This window comes from Phyllopteryx taeniolatus, chromosome 1 (genome assembly GCF_024500385.1).
Source record: "Phyllopteryx taeniolatus isolate TA_2022b chromosome 1, UOR_Ptae_1.2, whole genome shotgun sequence".
NCBI lineage: Eukaryota > Metazoa > Chordata > Actinopteri > Syngnathiformes > Syngnathidae > Phyllopteryx > Phyllopteryx taeniolatus.
The window spans coordinates 35,606,379-35,625,434 of NC_084502.1; the positions used below are offsets into that span (position 1 = coordinate 35,606,379).

Consider the following 19,056-nt stretch of genomic DNA (forward strand, 5'->3'; position numbering starts at 1 on the left):
GGAGTGACAGCAGAAAAGATGGGGGCAAGAGATGGGGCGGGGGGAATAATCATAGATTCTGTTTCTCCTCAGACGGTGTTAAGTGGTGATGTCTTCACCAACTTGTCAATGCTCGTGGATATGATGGATGTCAGTTTGGAGCTCATGGACAGCAGTAAATCACGCTCATTAGCAAGGTTGGTCTTTATAGTTCTATTATTGTTTTACATACATACCTTATTTTTCAGATGTGTCCTATTGTTAATTACACTGTGTAAATTATTTTAATAGTACAGTGTTCCCTCGCCACTTCGTGCTTCACGTTTTGCGGCTTCAGTGCTTCGCAGGTTTTTCCAAAATATTCATAAAAAAATAAAATAAATACATACAAAATACAGCCATATCAATAACCTTCAATAAGGACGCGAAACGTGTGGTAACTCCGCGTAATAAGAGAATTGTGAAAATGGAAGCGGCATTGGCATTGTGGATTGCTGATTGCAGGGAAAATACAGTGAGTTTGGACACTAATATGATCAGGACAAAGGCCAAACCTCCGCCACCAACACAAGCCTCTTCGCCTCTCTCAGAAGGCAATGTTGATGAATATTAATTACTGTATAATAAATGTTAATTACTGTATAAGGTTTTATAATTAAAGATTTAAGTAAATATGTGTACTGTTGTAATCTTTGTCTCAAATATGTAAAGTATAAATACTGTTTACATATTTTAAACATTCTGGTACCCACATACACGAAAATTCCTCGGGCGGGTGGGGCAAATCCTACTTTGCGGTTTTTCAGCTTTCGCAGGGGGTTCTGGTCCCCATTAACCGCGAAAAACGAGGGATCACTGTATGTAGAGTTCACCACATAGCAAATAAATACTTATACTTAGTCAACATTTTTATCAATAACTAACAGTTATTATCATTCGCAAACAGATCCTGAAGTAGTTGGACAATAACTGTACCTGTTCAAATGACCTCTTGTGAGTCAATTGTCCAAATACTATTAAGCCCTTGAAAAGGGCTGTAATCAGAATCAGAATCAGAATCAGAATAATTCTTAGGCGTTAAATACAATACTAGGGTTGTAACAGTTCACAGAAGTCACAGTTCGCTAAGTACCTCGGTTTTGGGGTCACGGTTTGGTTAAAGTTCGGTACAACAGCCAAAAGCAACAAAAAGTACCAAATGCATAATTCTAGGTTTCTTTTCATTTACAGCAGTTGAAATAAGTATTTAACACATCACCATTTTTCTCAATAAATATACTTCCAAAGGTACTATTGACCTGAAGATTTCACCAGATGTTGGGAACAACCCAAGTAATCAATACATTCAAAGAAAGTAGAACAAATAAGCTCAGAAATTAAGTTGTGTGTAAAAATGTGAAATGACACAGGGAAAAAGTATTGAACACATGACGAAAGGGCGGTGCAAAAAGGCATGGAAAGCCAAGACAACACATCAAATCTATCAATAATCAAACAGCAATACAGCCCCTTGTCAGTGCAAATGAATATCAGATGGTTCAGTCCTAATTGATGGCCTATAAAAAGGTCTCATTGCCAAGGTGTGAGTCTAGACACATCTCGTGATGGGTAAGACCAAAGAGCTGTCTCAAGACCATCGCAAACTAAATGTTTCACAACATAATGATGGCATTGGTTACAGGCACATATCTAAGCTTCTGAACATTCCAGTGGGCACAGTTTGGGCTATAATACGTAAGTGGAAAGCCAATCATACCACCATAAATTTGCCTCGATCAGGTGCTCCTCGCACGATTTCTGCCAGAGGAGTGCAAAGAATAATCAGAAGACTTGCCCAAGAGCCAAGGACCACCTGTATAGAGCTTCCAAAAGACCTGCAATTAGCTGTTACTGTTGTCAAAAGGAAAACAGTGAGTAATGTACTCCACCGCCATCCCCTGTATGCACGCTCACCACCCAGGACCCCATTGCTGAAAAAAAGCATGTCAAAGCTTTTTTAAAGTTTGCAAACAACATTTGGACAAGCCAGTTAAAATACTGCGATAATATAGTCTGGTCGGATGAGAGCAAAATTGAACTGGTTGGATGCCATAATGCACACCATGTTTGGAGGAGAAATGGCAATGCACATCACCCTAAAAACACCATACCAACAGTGAAGGTCGGCAGTGGGAACATGATGGTGTGTGGCTGCTTTTCAGAAAATGGTACTGGTAAACTGCTCATTATTGAAGGAAGGATGAATGGGCAAATGTACAGAGACATTCTTGACAAAGATCTCCTGACATCAACGAGGATGATGAAAATGAAACAGGTGGACATCTCAGCAGGCTAATGATCCAAAACATACTGCCAAGGAAACTTTCAATTGGTTTCAAAGAATAAAAGTAAAGCTGCTAGAATGGCCCAGCCAATCACTTTACTTGAATCCAGTCGAAAATCTGTGGAAAGAACTGAAACTCAAGGTCCGTAAAAGAAGCTCACGGAACATTCGAGATTTGAAGGCTGCTTGTGTGGAGGAATGGGCCAAAATCACCCCAGAGCAATGCATGCAACTAATTTCTCCATACAGGAGGCGTCTTGAAGCTGTCTTTGCAAACAAAGGCTTTTGTACAAAGTATTAAATAAAGACCAGTTGGCGTGTTCTACTTTTTTTGTATGTATTGATTACTTGGGTTGTTCCCAACATCTGGTGGAATTTTCATGTTAATAGCATTTTGGGAAATATATTTTGAGAAGAACGGTGACGTGTTAAAAACGTATTTAATTTGCTGTATTTTAAACACACTGTCGTGTAACTAATAGTAGTAAAACATTAAGAACTACCTGAGATAACTTCGTATAAGCTGTAGAGTCTTTATGCGAAAGGTATGCTTGACTCTATTTTAATTAATTTGTTTATGTTCATTTATTTAACCTTTATTTAACCAGGTAAGGCAACTGGAAACAAATTCTCATTTACAATGCCGACTTGCTGCAGACAGCAAGGCAAAACAAGGCAAAATAAAAGCAAGTACAAATAAATAAATTATAAAAACAAATAAATATACAACACACTGTACAATGTGATATATTTACATATTTACATAAAACATTACATTACATCATAGGATACAATGAATAAAATATTCATAACAGGCTAATCATGTGCAGCGGTCATGCACAATATCCCTCAAGTTTTTAAGCGACGATAGTGGGATGAATGAGGTGAGTTCAGCTTCACACAAAAAAGGGCAGACTACTAGAGGCACCTGCGGTTGAGAAATCCTTTCATTAGGGACTAAAATGGCAGGTACAGCCAGGTAAAATCTGGTAAAATTGTAAATTTTAAAATAAAATGCTTTTATTATGCCTTGTTTTACTCTGCTGTGTGCAACCAGGTCAACATTGCTAAAAAGATTCTGTTCACATTTGCTATACCTGGATAAATAAAGGTTAAATGAATACAGTGGGCACGGAAAGTATTCAGACCCCCTTAAATTTTTCACTCTGTTATATTGCAGCCATTTGCTAAAATCATTTGTCAATTTTTTTCCCTAATTACACACAGGACCCCATATTGGCAGAAAAAAAACAGAATTGTTGAAATTTTTGCTGATTTGTTAAAAAAGAAAACCTGAAATATCACACAGCCATAAATATTCAGACCCTTTGCTGTGACACTCATATATTTAACTCGGTTGGTGTCCATTTCTTCTGATCATCCTTGAGATGGTTCTACACCTTCATTGGAGTCCAGCTGTGTTTGACTATACGGATTGGACTTGATTAGGAAAGCCACACACCTGTCTATATAAGACCTTACAGCTCACAGTGCATATCAGAGCAAATGAGAATCATGAGGTCAAAGGAACTGCCTGAAGAGCTCAGAGACAGAATTGTGGCAAGGCACAGATCTGGCCAAGGTTACCAAAAAAATGTCTGCTGCACCTAAGGTTCCTAAGACCAGAGTGGCCTCCATAATCCTTAAATGGAAGACGTTTGGGACAACCAGAACCCTTCCTAGAGCTGGCCATCCGGCCAAACAGAGCAATTGGTGGAAACGAGCCTTGGTGAGAGAGGTAAAGAAGAACCCAATGATCACTGTGGCTGAGGTCCAGAGTTGCAGTTGGGAGATTGGCGCAAGTTCTAGAAAGTCAACTACCACTGCAACCCTCCACCAGTCGGGGATTTATGGCAGAGTGGCCCTGTTTTTAGTCGCCAATGTTTTTTTGCCTCAGGTTTAACTTCATGAAATCCAAGCTGCTCTTTGAGAGTTTCTCCAATGGATCCAAATCAGTCAATCTAGTATCTCACTCGCTGCTTGCATATGACACTCGTTCAACTGGGCAATACAAGAACACTGGTGGACCTGACGAGACCAGGCACAATGTATTCGACTGCATTCTCCAGCCTTCTAAAACGGGCACAAACCAGGCTTCTTTGCAACTGGAACTGCATTACAGGTACACTACATGGAAGGAATTTTCTCAAAAATAGATTGGAACTGAAGCCAATTTTTGTTTGTATAACATTTGTTTTCCAACTTCATACAGATCAACACGAGACTCGTCCTGTTTCACAGTGGTCCTGAACAATCTAAGGGTCTTTCTCATCTTTGACTGGCTCCGGCTCGTGCAGGAATTCCTGCGGTTGCCAGTAAAAAAGACGTCAGGAGGTGATGAGAATCTTCAGTGTCCAAGTAACACCGGCACTGACTTTGAGGCAAATACTAATTTCATCACCACTGGGGCAGTCATACCAAAGAGGGTCAAGAGTGGTGTGGTCACCAAGAGGTCCACAGTGCCCGTTACCCACAATCGTTGCCTAGAGGTTAAGGTCAATGTTACAGGTCAGTCATTAATATTAACTAGAATAACTCTTCACTACTTGACCTGTTGTTGAAAAATTGTTGTGGGAAACCAAAGCTAATGAAGACAATGCATTAAGAAGTAAACCTTAATGTCAAGCGTTTGAAAAAGATGAATCCGATTTGAATGGGAAGGATAAAAGATGGACCCTAAAATTGGATTTCAGCATAATAAAAATTCATGATCACAATGATTTGAACTTACTGTATTACAGAGTCTAAAATTGTATTCAAGTTCTTGTGAAGTTGACAATGGTTTTTGGAGGAAAAAAAAAAAAAACTCTTTCTGTTTTCAGGCACTGAATTTGTCATTGTAGAGGACTCAAGCTGTCTGGATACCAATGCCATTATTCTTAAAGGTACCACTGTTCTCACGTACAAACCCCGTCTGTTGGACAGGCCCTTTTCTGGAAACCTTGCTGGCATTGAGGTAATCCCTCTACGTAACTGTCATCTGTTAAAGTAGTTGAAGACGTCAACAACAGTTCCCCATCCATCCATCCATTTTCTGAGCCGCTTCTCCTCACTGGGGTCGCGGGCGTGCTGGAGCATATCCCAGCTATCATCGGGCAGGAGGCGGGGTACACCCTGAACTGGTTGCCAGCCAATCGCAGGGCACATATAAACAAATAACCATTCACACCTATGGGCAATTTAGAGTTGTCAATTAACCTACCATGCATGTTTCTGGGATGTGGGAGGAAACCGGAGTGCCCGGAGAAAACCCACACAGGCACAGGGAGAACATGCAAACTCCACATAGGCGGGGCCGGGGATTGAACCCGGGACCTCAGAACTGTGAGGCAGACGCTCTACCCAGTCATGCACCGTGCCGCCCAACAGTTCTCCATGATATCTAAATATTGTTGTGCCCCATGCATTTTTATAGTACTGGATTTGCAAATATTGTTATTGCTATACCTATTTTCTGATTAAACAAAACGTGTTGTACTACAGTAGATATCCTGCTATTCAGCATCTGAGTTTCAAAAGTGCACACTTGCAAAGCTCAATAGACAATATCTAAAGTACACACATTGCAAGAATGGAAACTTTTTTCTATATTCATATATCATTCTTTGCTTATTAGTCTTAATTCTGAGCCATTCTTTCACCTTCAGGTGTTCTCGTGTCGTCTTGGCAGTGAACAGGAGACAGCACTGTCCATTGTTGATCCAGTCAACGTTCAGGTGGAGCTGTGTGGCAGCCCCACTTACAAAAGCAGCTCCGGTCTACTTGATGCCTTCAGCGTGGAGGACATCCCGCCGCTCCTGGAGGTGAGGAATAAAGTTTTGACGAAATTAAAAATGTGTAAGATTTCTAGATTCGAATGTGACAAGTCATAACTATGTAATATGTCCAGCAGGAAAATTGATTTAAACAATAATAACTTAGATTTGTATAGCGCCTTTCATGAGACCAAAGGACTAATCAGAACCTTCAAGTATAGAGGTTCAACCTCATCTTAACAGGGTTTCTACACAAGTATGAAAAATTTGGAAAAGTATGGAATTTGATTTAATAAATTTCCAGGTCTGAAAATGTATGGTAAATGGAAACTATTGTATGGAAAAATATTTTTCCAAGACTGTTACAACAGCTCTATTTTCTAGAACAGAAGAATTATAAATTATTTATATATATATAGAGAGAGAGAGAGAGAGAGAGAGAGAGAGAGAGAGAGAGAGAGAGAGAGAGAGAGAGAGAGAGAGAGAGAGAGAGAGAGAGATTTTGAGCCCTGTTTTTTTGTTTGTTTTTTTTTAAGTAGGGCTGTACGATAGGAAAAAATGACATTGCGATTTTTTATTTATTTTTTTATGCAAACTACTTTAAGTTTAGTTTACCAAAAATGAACTAGTTCATAGTTTTTTTTTTTCTTCAATACTGTATGTTGCTGATGGGCTATTACCGTCAAAATACTGGCATTTCATTTCCTGATTGTTGCCCCCCATTCAGTCCACACTAGTAGCCAGCTGCAGTTTTCACCCTACAATCTCAAAAACGTGTTGTTTGAATGGTGGTGTTGTTGTTTTTTTTAAATGAGGAATTAAAACAAAAACAGGACTGTAGTCCTTAACAACATAGTATGACAGGAACAATGGTGAAATGACATTGATAGCTTGGCATTTCCAGCAGCTCTGGCTGACTATATTAATAAAACATTTTATCTTATCTACAGTGCCATAAAAACATATTGGCCTCCTTTCAAATTCTTATATTTTTGCCTAATTTCCCCACTTTAAGATCATCAAACTAATGTAAATATCAGACAAATATAACCCAAGTGAATTTAAAATGCTGTTTATAAATGGTGATTTCATTTATTAAGGAAAATAAACTATTCAAAGTTACCTGGTCCTGTGTGAAAACGTAATTTGGTTAAATCATGAATTAATTGTGGCTAATCACAATTTTGGGTTAATTTTCACATATCACGCCCAAGCCTGATTACCGCCAGACCTGTTCAGTCAATAAATCACTTAAACAGAATCTGTCCCGACAAAATCAAGTCAGACAAAAGATCTACAAAAGCTGCACAATCCAAAGAAATTCCAGAAAAGCTGAGAAATAAAGTAATTGACATATACAGTATGTCTGGAAAGGTTTACAAAAGCATTTCTAAAGCTTTAGGATTCCAGCGAACCATAGGGAGAGCCATTATCCTTACAAGAAAAAAACAGAACAGTGGTCACCCTTCCCAGGTGTGGCCGGCCTACAAAGATTATCCCAAGAGAACAGCAATGACTCATCCAGGAGGCCACAAAGGAACTCAGGACAACTTCTAAAGAACTGCCGGCCTCCCTTGCCTCAGTTAACGTCAGTGTTTATGACACAACAATAGGAAGAGACTGGGCAAAAATGGCATCCATGGTAGACATCCAAGGTCGAAACCACTGCTGACCAAAAAGAAAATAAAGGGACGTCTTACTTTTGCAAAAAAACATCTGATTGATCCCCAAGACTTTGGGAGAATATTATATGGACTGATGAGAGGGATATCCTGGACGAAAACCTTCTCCAGAGTGCTTAAAGGCAACACCTGAGCAACTAGAAACACCAATCAGTCACATGTTCCAATACGTTTGCTCACTTGAAAAGTGGGTTGCTTCAAACAAAAGGTGCTCTGTCCTGAATTGTTTAACACATCTAGATTTAAATACCATGAAATAAAAGCTGGAATTCTGAACTTTTGTCTCATACTCATCTTTTGGAGGGGACTCAAAAGTTCATCCATATCAAATTCTCTCATCTATGTTTTTATGGCCCTTGCTTTGTGCACTGGTGCACAGCCTTGTTAGAAATGGATGAACTCTTCCCACAAAATTGAGAGCTCGGAATTGTCCAGAATATTGGCTCCTTAGTTCCAATGAAAGGAACGCCAAAGGATTCAGCATACCAAGAGCTTTTGAACAATTCATGTCTCCCAACTTTGTGGGAAGTTTGGGGATGGCCCCTTCCTGTCCCATCATGACTGTGCACCAGTGCACAATGTCCACAAAGACAAGGAGAGTTTGGTGTGGATGAACTTGACTGGCCTGCACAACCCGATAGACCACCTTTGGGATGAATTAAGAGTGCAGACTGATAGTCAGGCCTTCTCATCCAACATCACTGTGTGACCTCACAAATGGGCTTCTGGAAGAATGATCAAAAATTCCCATAAGCACACTCCTAAACCTTGTGGACAGCCTTCCCAGAAGAGTTGAAGCTGCTATAGCTGCAAAAAGGTGGACCAATGTCATGTTACAGTAAATCCTATTGATTAAGAAGGGCATCTAACTTCAAATCATGTGACTTGGCATGTGAGCGAATACTTTTGGCCATATAGTGTATGTGTAATAATAAAAACTGATTTTATCGTCATACCTGCGGTCGTTATTTAACATTATCAAACTAGGAAATGTAATTGCACAGGAAAAGAAATTGTTTTATAGAAACTTTCTATTTTGATTACAAAGCCTATGAAATTATGAATTGGTAGTTACAGTAATTATTTTTGTTGGCAAGTTACCATGGTATGAACGGGTTAATGCCCTTCGAGGTTTACAATTATCAGAGATAAATGGACTTCGTGGCGGCAACTGTCCTCCGCTCCTCATGGTTCCCCGTGATATATGCAAATCTTCGGTCCTCCATTCGTCTCCACAAACTTGGGAGCGGTTCCGTCCTAAGAAGAGGACATATTTTAGACATTTCTTTGTGTTTGGTTTTGCTCTTACTTTTTTGATGAGGCAGTAGCTCTTCCAGAAGGTCTTCTTCTTCTTCCGACTGGATGTCTCACTCGACCCGTACATGTCTACATCCTGGTGGGAGAACTATTTCGGCCGAGTTGGTGCTCCATGTCGAATCCCCCTCTGGGACAGGGCTCACAGTCTCGATGTTTCTCTCTCTCTGGTGTCGCACAAGCTCCTGCAACAAATCAAGTAACTCAGCACAGTCTTTATAACGACTAGCAAATTTTGCATTCGCGTCTAGTAGCTCATATTCTGTCATTGTTTTCTGTGCAAGTAACTTCACTATAGGATCATAGGCGAACTCGGGCATTATGTTACTTACATTGGGACCCATCGGTAACTTCAATCTGTCTATCCACCATTGAATCCATTCTCTCTTCCCCTCTTTTGTAATGGGGACGGTAGGGTGAGGTATAACTGCTGCTAATCGCACGTTATCGCTCCCTGCGATAGTCTCTGTTGCTTCCACAAAAAAAACACACCCTTATCAATAATCTATTTTACCCAGGAGTTCCTCAGGTGGTGTGGAAGGATTTAACTTTTCAAATCTATCACTGTTTTTCCCCATTTATTAATACCCACTGTGTAGAGTATAAGTTGAATGGGCATGTTGTGTCGTCCTTAGGCTCTGGGCGCAAAGCGTCGTCTGCTGTCTTAGCTGGAGTCGCCATAGCTCTCAGCCAGTCGTTTAGTTGTAGGGGTGAGCTGTCGTCTTCCAAAGACTCCCGTAGTGCCTAGGGTAGGGATGTATTGCAGCTCTTGGTAACTCAGCGTCACCTCTTACGACGCCTTTGCTGTCTCAGGACGTTCAACACAGGATCTATCGATGCTGTCCTCGTTGCTGTCCTCGACTTCAAAGCAGTCTTTGATGAAAGTGATGTCTTCCTCTCTCGAAGATTCTCACAAAGCCTGAAATTATTTACAAAAATTAAAATGTTCGCTATCCACCTGGCTGTCGTTTTTACAGAATGGTGGCTCTGGCCCCCGCCTTCAAAAAAGCAGATACCCTGCGAAAAGGTAGCATTCAGTTCAGTTTCATATTGTTAAATTCTTCGACCGGGCAGTCATCACTTGTCCGGATGGCTTCTCCGCCAACAATGCTGTTCCGAGACCGTTGCCTTCTCCACGCACACTGCAATCTAGCGTTTTCAGCAATCGCCCAAAAAAGAAAAAAAATGATACCAAACAAGCAGAGCAGATTACCCGTATGTCCATGGGCAAGCCTAGAGAACAAGGTGCTGGCCTTTTGTACCAGGGAGAAAAGGGGGCTGCCCCCAAAGGCAAAAGCGGGAAGAAGGACTACGCCTTTGATACTGGATTTCATTCTCAAATTTTCTGTGGTTTAAACCGGTGAAATAAGAAATTAATTTCCAGCTTTTGCATTGTCACACACACACCATGGTTAATCTATGCAATGAGTGTTTCCACCTTATTTGTACTAGAGCGGCTCCAACTACCGGAGACAAATTCCTTGTGTGTTTTTGGACATACTTGGCAAATAAAGATTATTCTGATTCTGATTTGTTGTGTAAAAACACTTGTTTATTATGTAACATTTTTGTGTTTGTTCTGAAGTAAACACAATCATATTTGCATTGTGGCTTGTCTAACTGACAGATCCATTGTTGTCCATTTGTCCCAAACTGTCACAGTTGAAAGGAGGGTTTGCCAAACTTTTGGTCGTTATATCAGCTATGCAGAAAAAGGGTCTTTGTTGGAGATAAACCAGTAAGAATGGTTGAGGGGGGGGACTGTTAATTAGTTTATGGTTCAGTTGATAAGAAAACCAGGTTTCTTGTGTCTTGAGCAAACAAACTGGCTCGCTGAGGGTCAGAAGAGACAAATGCAGGGTTATCACCCAGTGGGGTTGCTGCTGACAACGTGTTCCATTGGGCGTATTCGCTACACTGGTATATGCAATTCCTCTATTTTTACTGTGTTTCATAAGTACTGTATTTGGACCAATTGATAATACTGATATCGGTACTAATGTATTTTTATTTTGTTATGTTATTTAAGTGAAAACCCTTTCACAGAATATATTGACTTGGTTCTATTGACTGTCTATTGAGCTGTTGATTGATTAGATTTGTCTGTGATCTTCTTGCAGATCCAATTTCCTGTTCTGGACATCCGGCTATCTTACAATGACATTCAGCTCTTCTTGGCCATTGCCAGATCCATCCCTACTGAAAATTCTCCAAAGGCCTCTGACACTGTGCCTCTTGAAACACCCAAAGAGTCTTACAAGAAGAAAAATCTTGCCCATATAGGTATGCAAAGGCCAGTATATATATAGCGTTTCAGTCCACATTTTCATAACTGCTACAATAATATTTCTTAACTGTAATCATTGATGTCATGTGTTGTTTCGTCCATCCATTTTCTTCCGCTTATCCTAGGTCGGGTTGCGGGGGCAGTAGGTTTAGCAGGGATACCCAGACTTCCCACTCCCCAGCCACTTCATCCAGCTCTTCTGGGGGTATCCCGAGGCGTTCCGAGGCCAGCCGGAAGACATAGTCTCTCCGTGTGTCCTGGGTCGACCCCAGGGTCTCCTCCCGGTGGGACGTGCACAGAACACCTCACCAGGGAGGCATCCTAATCAGATGCCCCAGCCACCTCATCTGGGTCCTCTCAATGTGGAGGAGCATCGGCTCTACTCTTAGCTCCTCCCGGATGACCGAGCTCACCCTATCTCCAAGTGAGAGCCCGGAGACCCTGCGGGGGAAACTGATTTCGGCCGCTTGTATCTGGGACCTTGTTCTTTCGGTCATTACTCACAGCTCCTGACCATTGGTGAGGTTAGGAACGTAGATCGGTAAATTGAGAGCTTTGCCTTTCGGCTTAGCTCCTTCTTCACCACAACGGACCGATACAAAGTCTGCATCACTGCAGACGCTGCACTGATCCGCCTGTCGATCTCCCGTTACATTCTTCCCTCACTCGTGAACAAGACCCCAACATACTTTAACTACTCTACTTGGCGCAGGATCTCATCCCCGACCCGGAGAGGTCACTGTACCCTTTTCCGAATGAGGACCATGGTCTCAGATTTGGAGGTGCTGATTTTCATCCCAGCCGCTTCACACTCGCCTGGGAACCGCTCCAGTGAGGGTTGGAGATCACAGCTTGATGAACCCAACAAAACCACATCATCTGGAAAAACCAGAAATGCAATACTGAGGCCACCAAACCAGACCTCCTCTATGCCTCGGGTGCGCCTAGAAATTCTGTCCATTAAAGTAATGAACAGAATCGGTAACAAAGGGCAGCCTTGGCGGAGTCCAACCCTCACTGGAAACGAGTCCGACTTACTGCCGGCAATGCGGACCAAACTCTGACACTGGTCATACAGGGACCGAACAGCCACCCCATACTCCCCAAAGCACCACCCACAGGAGTCCCCGGGGGACACGGTCGAACGCCTTCTCCAAGTCCACAAAACACATGTAGACTGGTTGGGCGAACTCCCATGCACCTTCGAGGACCGTGCCAAGGGTGTAGAGCTGGTCCACTGTTCCACGGCCAGGACGAAAACCACACTGCTCCTCCTGAATCTGAGATTCGAATTCCCGATGGACCCTCCTCTCCAGCACCCCTAAATAGACCTTACCAGAGAGGCTGAGGAGTGTGATCCCCTTTTAGTAAGTACACAACCTCCGGTTGCCCTTCTTTAAAGGGGGACCACCACCCCAGTGCCAATCCAGAGGCACTGTCCCCGATGTCCATGCGATGTTGCAGAGGCTTGTCAACCAGGACAGCCCCACAACATCCAGAGCCTTTAGGAACTCTGGGCGAATCTCATCCACCCCCGGGGCCTTGCCACCGAGGAGCTTTTTAACCACCTCGGTGACCTCAACCCCAGTAATAGGAGAGCCCGCCTCAGAGACCCCAGACTCTGCTTCCTCATGGGAAGGCATGAGGGGGTCTTCGAAGTATTCTCCCCACTGACTCACAATGTCCCGAGTCGAGGTCAGCAGCCCCCCATCATCACTATACACAGTGTTGATGGTGCACTGCTTCCCCCGCCTAAGATGCCAGATGGTGGACCAGAATTTCTTCTAAGCCGTCCGGAAGTCTTTCTCCATAGCCTCACCGAACTCCTCCCACGCCTGAGTTTTTGCTTCAGCGACCACCAAAGCTGCATTCCGCTTGGCCAGCCGGTACCCATCAGCTGCGTCAGGAGTCCCACAGGCCAAAAAAGCCCGATAGGACTCCTTCAGCTTGACAGCATCCCTCACTGTTGGTTTCCACCAACGGGTTCGTGGATTATCACCACGAGAGGCAGCGACCACTTTACGGCCACAGCCAAAGGTGGAGGGAGGCTAGCCTCTCGTCCACTGAGGTGAACCCCAACGTACAGGCGCCGAGCCGGGGAGCAATAAATATACCCACACCTGCTCGGTACCTCTCACCGTGGGCAACTCCAGAGTGGGAGAGAGTCCAACCCTTCTCAAAAGGACTGGTACCAGAGCCCAAGCAGTGTGTGGAGGCGAGCCCGACTATATCTAGTCGTAACTTCTCGACCTCACACACCAACTCGGGCTCCTTCCCTGCCAGAGAGGTGACATTCTACATCCCGAGAGCCAGCTTCTGTAGCCGGGGATCGGATCGCCAAGGTCCCTGCGTTCGGCCACTGCCCAGCTCACACTGCACCGACCCCTATGGCCTCTCCCACAGGTCGTGAGCCCTTAGGAAACCACGTTACCCTTTCAGGCTGTGCCCAGCCGGGCCCCATGGGTGCAGGCCCGGCCACCAGGCGCTCGCCTTCGAGACCCACATCCAGGCCTGGCTCCAGTGGGTGGGGCCCTGGTGACCCGGGTCCAGGAAAGGGAAACCGAAATCCATATATATTGACCATCATAGGGGTATTTTAGCCATGCTTTGTCTGGTCCCTCGCCTGTTGTTTCATTGATTCGTAATTACCAGTATTTGGTTGATACAGTATGAAATATTTACTGTATGCTTGATTGAAAATGGATTTTGTTTCCACAGAGGGGCAGCTGATGCATTTGCAAGATCTTGGTTTTCGGAAAGAGGACTGTAAAAAGGCACTTATCCTTTGTAAAGGCAAGTCTGACCTCTGAGATATTCACTAACGGCCATATTGTGCCATTTGTGTATAAGTCTCTATTTTACGCGCCTGGCTAGCCCTCAAGGTGCACAGATTCTCCCGCAATGACTTCTGCCACACTCCCCATGTGTGTCCGGCTCATTTGCTCGTAATGGCTTAAGAGGTGTGACTCATTGAAGTCTTCGGAGGGTAGAATACATTTTCCTGAGATATACGAATCCCATTGAAATCTACCAGGAAAATATGTCACCATGTGAAAATCAACCTCCGAAGGGGATATGGAAGTTAATCATCGCTGCATTGCCGCCACGCTTCATTCATAAGCAATACTGTCCTCATGACTGCATGCATCGGTGTCAGTAATGTGCCGTCACTGGCATATTGCATGTTTTGATTTTTGACATTAGTGTGTTAAAAATCAAATCGTTAGTGTGTCACTAAAGAAACGAGAGGAACTCAGTGTGCGGTAATGCACCTCAACGCAGCAAGGGGAGCTTTCCGGGTGTCTCTTTCATGTAGTATGGTGTCTGTTGTAACTGCCTCCAAACTTCAAGTGTCATATGATGCTTCAATATTAGATAATAATAATAATAATAGGTACGGATACACAATACTTACTACAGTCTCCAGAGTGTGGAGGAAGTAAGTAACTTCAGTCTACGGCACAATGCGCACATGTCCAGATTTGACAGTGAACGCCCACATTACATGGTTGCTCCACCCAGAGTACGTAGCGCCTAAGAAGGTGCGTATATGACTTACTTACAGTGGGGCAAAGAGGTATTTAGTCAGCCACCAATTGTGCAAGTTCTACGACTTAAAAAGATGAGAGAGGCCTGTAATTTTCATCATAGGTATACCTCACCTATGAGAGACAAAATGAGAAGAAAAAAAATCCAGAAAACCACATTGTTTGATTTTTCTCATCTCAATATACCCTTTGTTGGCAATGACAGAGGTCAAACATTTTCTGTAAGTCTTCACAAGGTTTTCACACACGCTGCGAATTTGGCCCTTTCCTCCATGCAGATCTCCTCTAGAGCAGTGATGATATGTGGTTGTTGCTGGTCAACACAGACTTTCAACTCCCTCCAAAGATTTTCTATGGGGTTGAGATCTGAAGACTGGCTAGGCCACTCCAGGACCTTGAAATGCTTCTTACGAAGCCACTCCTTCGTTGCCCGGGCGGTGTTTGGGATCAATGCTGAAAGACCAAGCCACGTTTCATCTTCAATGCCCTTGCTGATGGAAGATGGTTTTCACTCAACATCTCACGATACATGGCCCTATTCATTCTTTCCTTTACACACATCAGTCGTCCTGGTGCCTTTGCACAAAAACAGCACCAAAGCATGATTTTTCCACCACCATGCTTCACAGTAGGTATGGTGTTCTTTGGATGCAGTTCAGCATTCTTTCTCCTCCAAACACGACAAGTTTAGTTTTGACCAAAAAGTTCTATTTTGGTTTCATCTGACCATATGACATTCTCCCAGTCCTCTTCTGGGTCATCCAAATGCTGTTTAGCAAACTTCAAACGGGCCTGGACATGTACTGGCTTAAGCAGGGGGACACATTTGAGTCCCTGGCAGTCTAGTGTGTTACTGATGGTAGCCTTTGTTACTTTGGTCCCAGCTCTCTGCAGGTCATTCACTCTGTCCCCCCGTGTGGTTCTCTGATTTTTGCTCACAGTTCTGACCCCACGGGGTGAGATCTTGGGCAGAGCGAGGTTATGACTGATTTTGTATGTCTTCCATTTTCTAGTAATTGCTCCCACAGTTGATTTCTTCACACCAAGCTGCTTACCGATTGCAGATTCAGTCTTCCCAGCCTGGTGCAGGTCTACAATTTTGTTTCTGTTGTCCTTTGACAGCTCTTTGGACTTGGCCATAGTGGAGTTTGGAGTGTGACTGTTTGGGGTTGTGGACAGGTGTCTTTTATACTGATAACGAGTTCAAACAGAAGCCATTAATACAGGTAATGAGTGGAGGACACGGGAGCCTCTTAAAGAAGTTACACGTGTAACGGACATGCTCTCGCCCGATGGGACTGTGACCCCAAAACTCTAGACCAAGCAGCATCGCTATCGCCGCTCCCCCCGCCGAGGTAGACGACCACGGAGATGCGAGATTCAACTTCGCACACAGACGCTAAGTGACTTACAAGCCAGGAGCATCAAAGCTGAGACACAGACATCTTGTTTCGCACCAGAACACTAAATTAATTAACTTCCACCACCAGCCAGTCTGAAGAGGCTCACAAACAAAGACTTCTCCTTCCTGCTGTGTTCTGTGACACCTGCCCATCTGGGCTGGGACAATGGATGGGCCACTAGCGGCACCCACAGGTGGCGGAAAGTCACTGCAAACCCGGATTAACTAATCACAATCTTCACTGGATTTGAATATGATCTAATATTTTAAGAACTTTACATGAACGCCACTAGTGACTATTTCTGCAAATTTGAATGTCTGTCAAATCTGTTGTCAACTGAACCAGATGAAATATTTCAAATGCCACATTGCAAATATTAGTGTTCTCAACAATCACATACACTTGAAACATTCGTTACAGGGATTAAAGAGGATGGGGGCGTGACAGTGCAAATTCTTAAATCCAGTAATTAATATTTTATTCCACTGGTTTTAAACCACAAATTATCCTAAAATCAAATGCGATTCTAGAGGCGCATTCTGCCTTCCATTTTGTCAAAAGGGGCCAGCCTCGCTCTCTGAAGCTCCTTTGTCCTGGGCTCTCGCTCTCGCTCGCGCTCTCACTCGCTTGTTGTTCAACATGCCTAAGGTCTGGCCCAGCCCGGGAGCCCCCACCTCTCACCACGAGGTGGCGGAGGCTGGGAGACACCGAACTTCCCTGCCGTGCTGCCAAGCGTGGACCGCAGGAAGCACCTGCCAACTCCCCGAAGCTACCCTTTTGGGTGTGGGTCAGTTTACGGACAAGGCTCCGTTGGGAAGTAATTGCGGTGCGAGTTTTTCCCTGACTGCGTGGCAAGCATTGCCACTGCCAGCGCGCCGGGCATCCTGCACCTGAAGTGCGTCTTTTCTTCTTTCCTTCCTTTTTCTTCAAACCATCCCTCGTGAGCGCTCTTGCCAACCCCCGGAAGGTCGACCCGCCTGCCTGAATTGGTCAACACACATAAGTCAAATTTGCGGTCTACTAAAAGTACAGATTAGTGCATATTTGGGTTTAAACTAACGAGAACAGGAATCCCAGCTATACGCATTGTCATCCCATGCTCACTCCCAACCTCACATCACACGTCAGTTTCCTTTGCCAATGTTTCTCTGGCCTTTGTTTGTTTGTTTTTTCCTCTGTATTGTTTCCCTGTAGAGTCCCCATGTTAGATCTCATGAAATTTTCCTTAAATCTCACTACCTGCATTGTTGTGTGTGTTTGGGTTCGAGGAAAGAAACCTCTGGCCGTCTAGAACTCTTATCTAATTAATGTAGCAACCTTCAAATTACGAGACTGAGGATAAAGGGTGTGTCGTCCCTTTGTCCTGAAGTTTTATACACCTAAAAAGTGACGTGCCCCTTTACTAGATAATATAGCTTGATTTATAACGCTGTAATTTAAAATTACGCTAAACCGGATGAAACGCAGGGGTCGCTTCCAGATTATTCTTTTCTCCTAAATTAATTACATTTGTATTCAACTCATACGCTACATAGGTCTGTGAGAGCCAGGAATCTTGCTTGTTTGTAGGTGACCAAATAGTTATTTTACCGAGGAATTTACCAATTTAGTCATTAAAAATCAGACTGATTTTCTGGATAATTTTTTCTCATTTTGTCTCTCTTTGGTGAGGTATACCTATGATGAAAATTACAGGCCTCTCTCATCTTTTTATGTGGGAGAACTTGCACAATTGGTGGCTGACTAAATACTTTTTTGCCCCACTGTAAGTGGATGGGAGAATCTGCGCAGCCAGAGAAGCGCAGAGCTGCATGCGTTTTCTGACTCAAGTACACGGGAGCATATGCCCCTAACTGAGTTTCACTTTCATTTAGATTAAACCCATTTTGTGTCTCTTAGGTCGTCTGGATCAGGCTGCAATGTGGCTGCTGGAGAATGCTGAGAACATTGCAGGCCGGTCCAAAGAACGTTCCAGAACTGATTCTGGTTCTTTCAGTCAGGCTTCTGCGCTGTCTGGGATAGAAGTAAAGGCAGAGAGCATCTGCATTTGTTTCATAGATGACTGTTTGGACTGTGACATACCCCTTGCAGAGCTCACCTTCTCCAGTAAGTCTTATTTACTTAAAATATAAGATCGTTGAGTAGTGATTAGCACATGTGCCTTACAAGCATGTGGAGGTTGCAGGCTTTCCTCGTGCTTTCTTGGGTTTTGTGCAGGTACTTCGGCTTCCTCCCACATTCCAAAAACATGCATGTTAAGTCAATTGAAGAATCTATATCCTCCATAGGTGTGAATGTGAGTGTGGATGTTTTTTTTTCTGTCTGTAGGTGCACTATGGTTGACTGGCAATCATTTCAGGCTGTACCCTGCCACTTGTCCAAAGGCAGCTCATGTAATAGCCTCCTGCTCATCAGCGAACGTATTGAGCACAATTGCCATAGAAAATTGATGAATAAATATTTTTAGACTCACAACACTCAATGAATGTGAAAATAAGTTCGAAAAGCTAAGCAATTATTAAATGTCTAAAACCTTAATGGTTCAAGTCCCAATTGTGACCTGCATATTGTTTGTTATTACAGGGCTGAATGTGTTGCAGCGTATTGGTTCCACCCAAGAAGGCAACGCTTCCTTTAGTCTTTCAGGAGACTACTACAACAGAGAACTGTCGGGTAATTACAATGGACCTTTTGTTTTAACAAAAATTTATTTGACTTTTGTGTCTATGATTTGAACTCATTGCCTGTTCAGTAGGGCTGCAAGA

The 19,056-nt window shown here is 43.4% G+C and overlaps 1 protein-coding gene across 7 annotated transcripts in view; it reads left to right on the forward strand.

The window, feature by feature from the left end:
* vps13d (vacuolar protein sorting 13 homolog D) overlaps nt 1-19,056 on the forward strand; it is a 120,638-nt gene that overhangs the window by 38,364 nt on the left and 63,218 nt on the right. For 6 of the 7 annotated variants that reach the window (XM_061791836.1, XM_061791827.1, XM_061791817.1 and 3 more), the window contains exons 30-38: nt 73-176; nt 4,200-4,424; nt 4,515-4,810; nt 5,125-5,258; nt 5,950-6,105; nt 11,174-11,336; nt 14,059-14,133; nt 18,191-18,397; nt 18,875-18,964. In XM_061791836.1, the coding sequence (XP_061647820.1) occupies nt 73-176; nt 4,200-4,424; nt 4,515-4,810; nt 5,125-5,258; nt 5,950-6,105; nt 11,174-11,336; nt 14,059-14,133; nt 18,191-18,397; nt 18,875-18,964 (1,450 nt within the window). The remainder of the gene's footprint in view (nt 1-72; nt 177-4,199; nt 4,425-4,514; nt 4,811-5,124; nt 5,259-5,949; nt 6,106-11,173; nt 11,337-14,058; nt 14,134-18,190; nt 18,398-18,874; nt 18,965-19,056) is intronic. The other variant, XM_061791870.1, reaches the window with a different exon arrangement.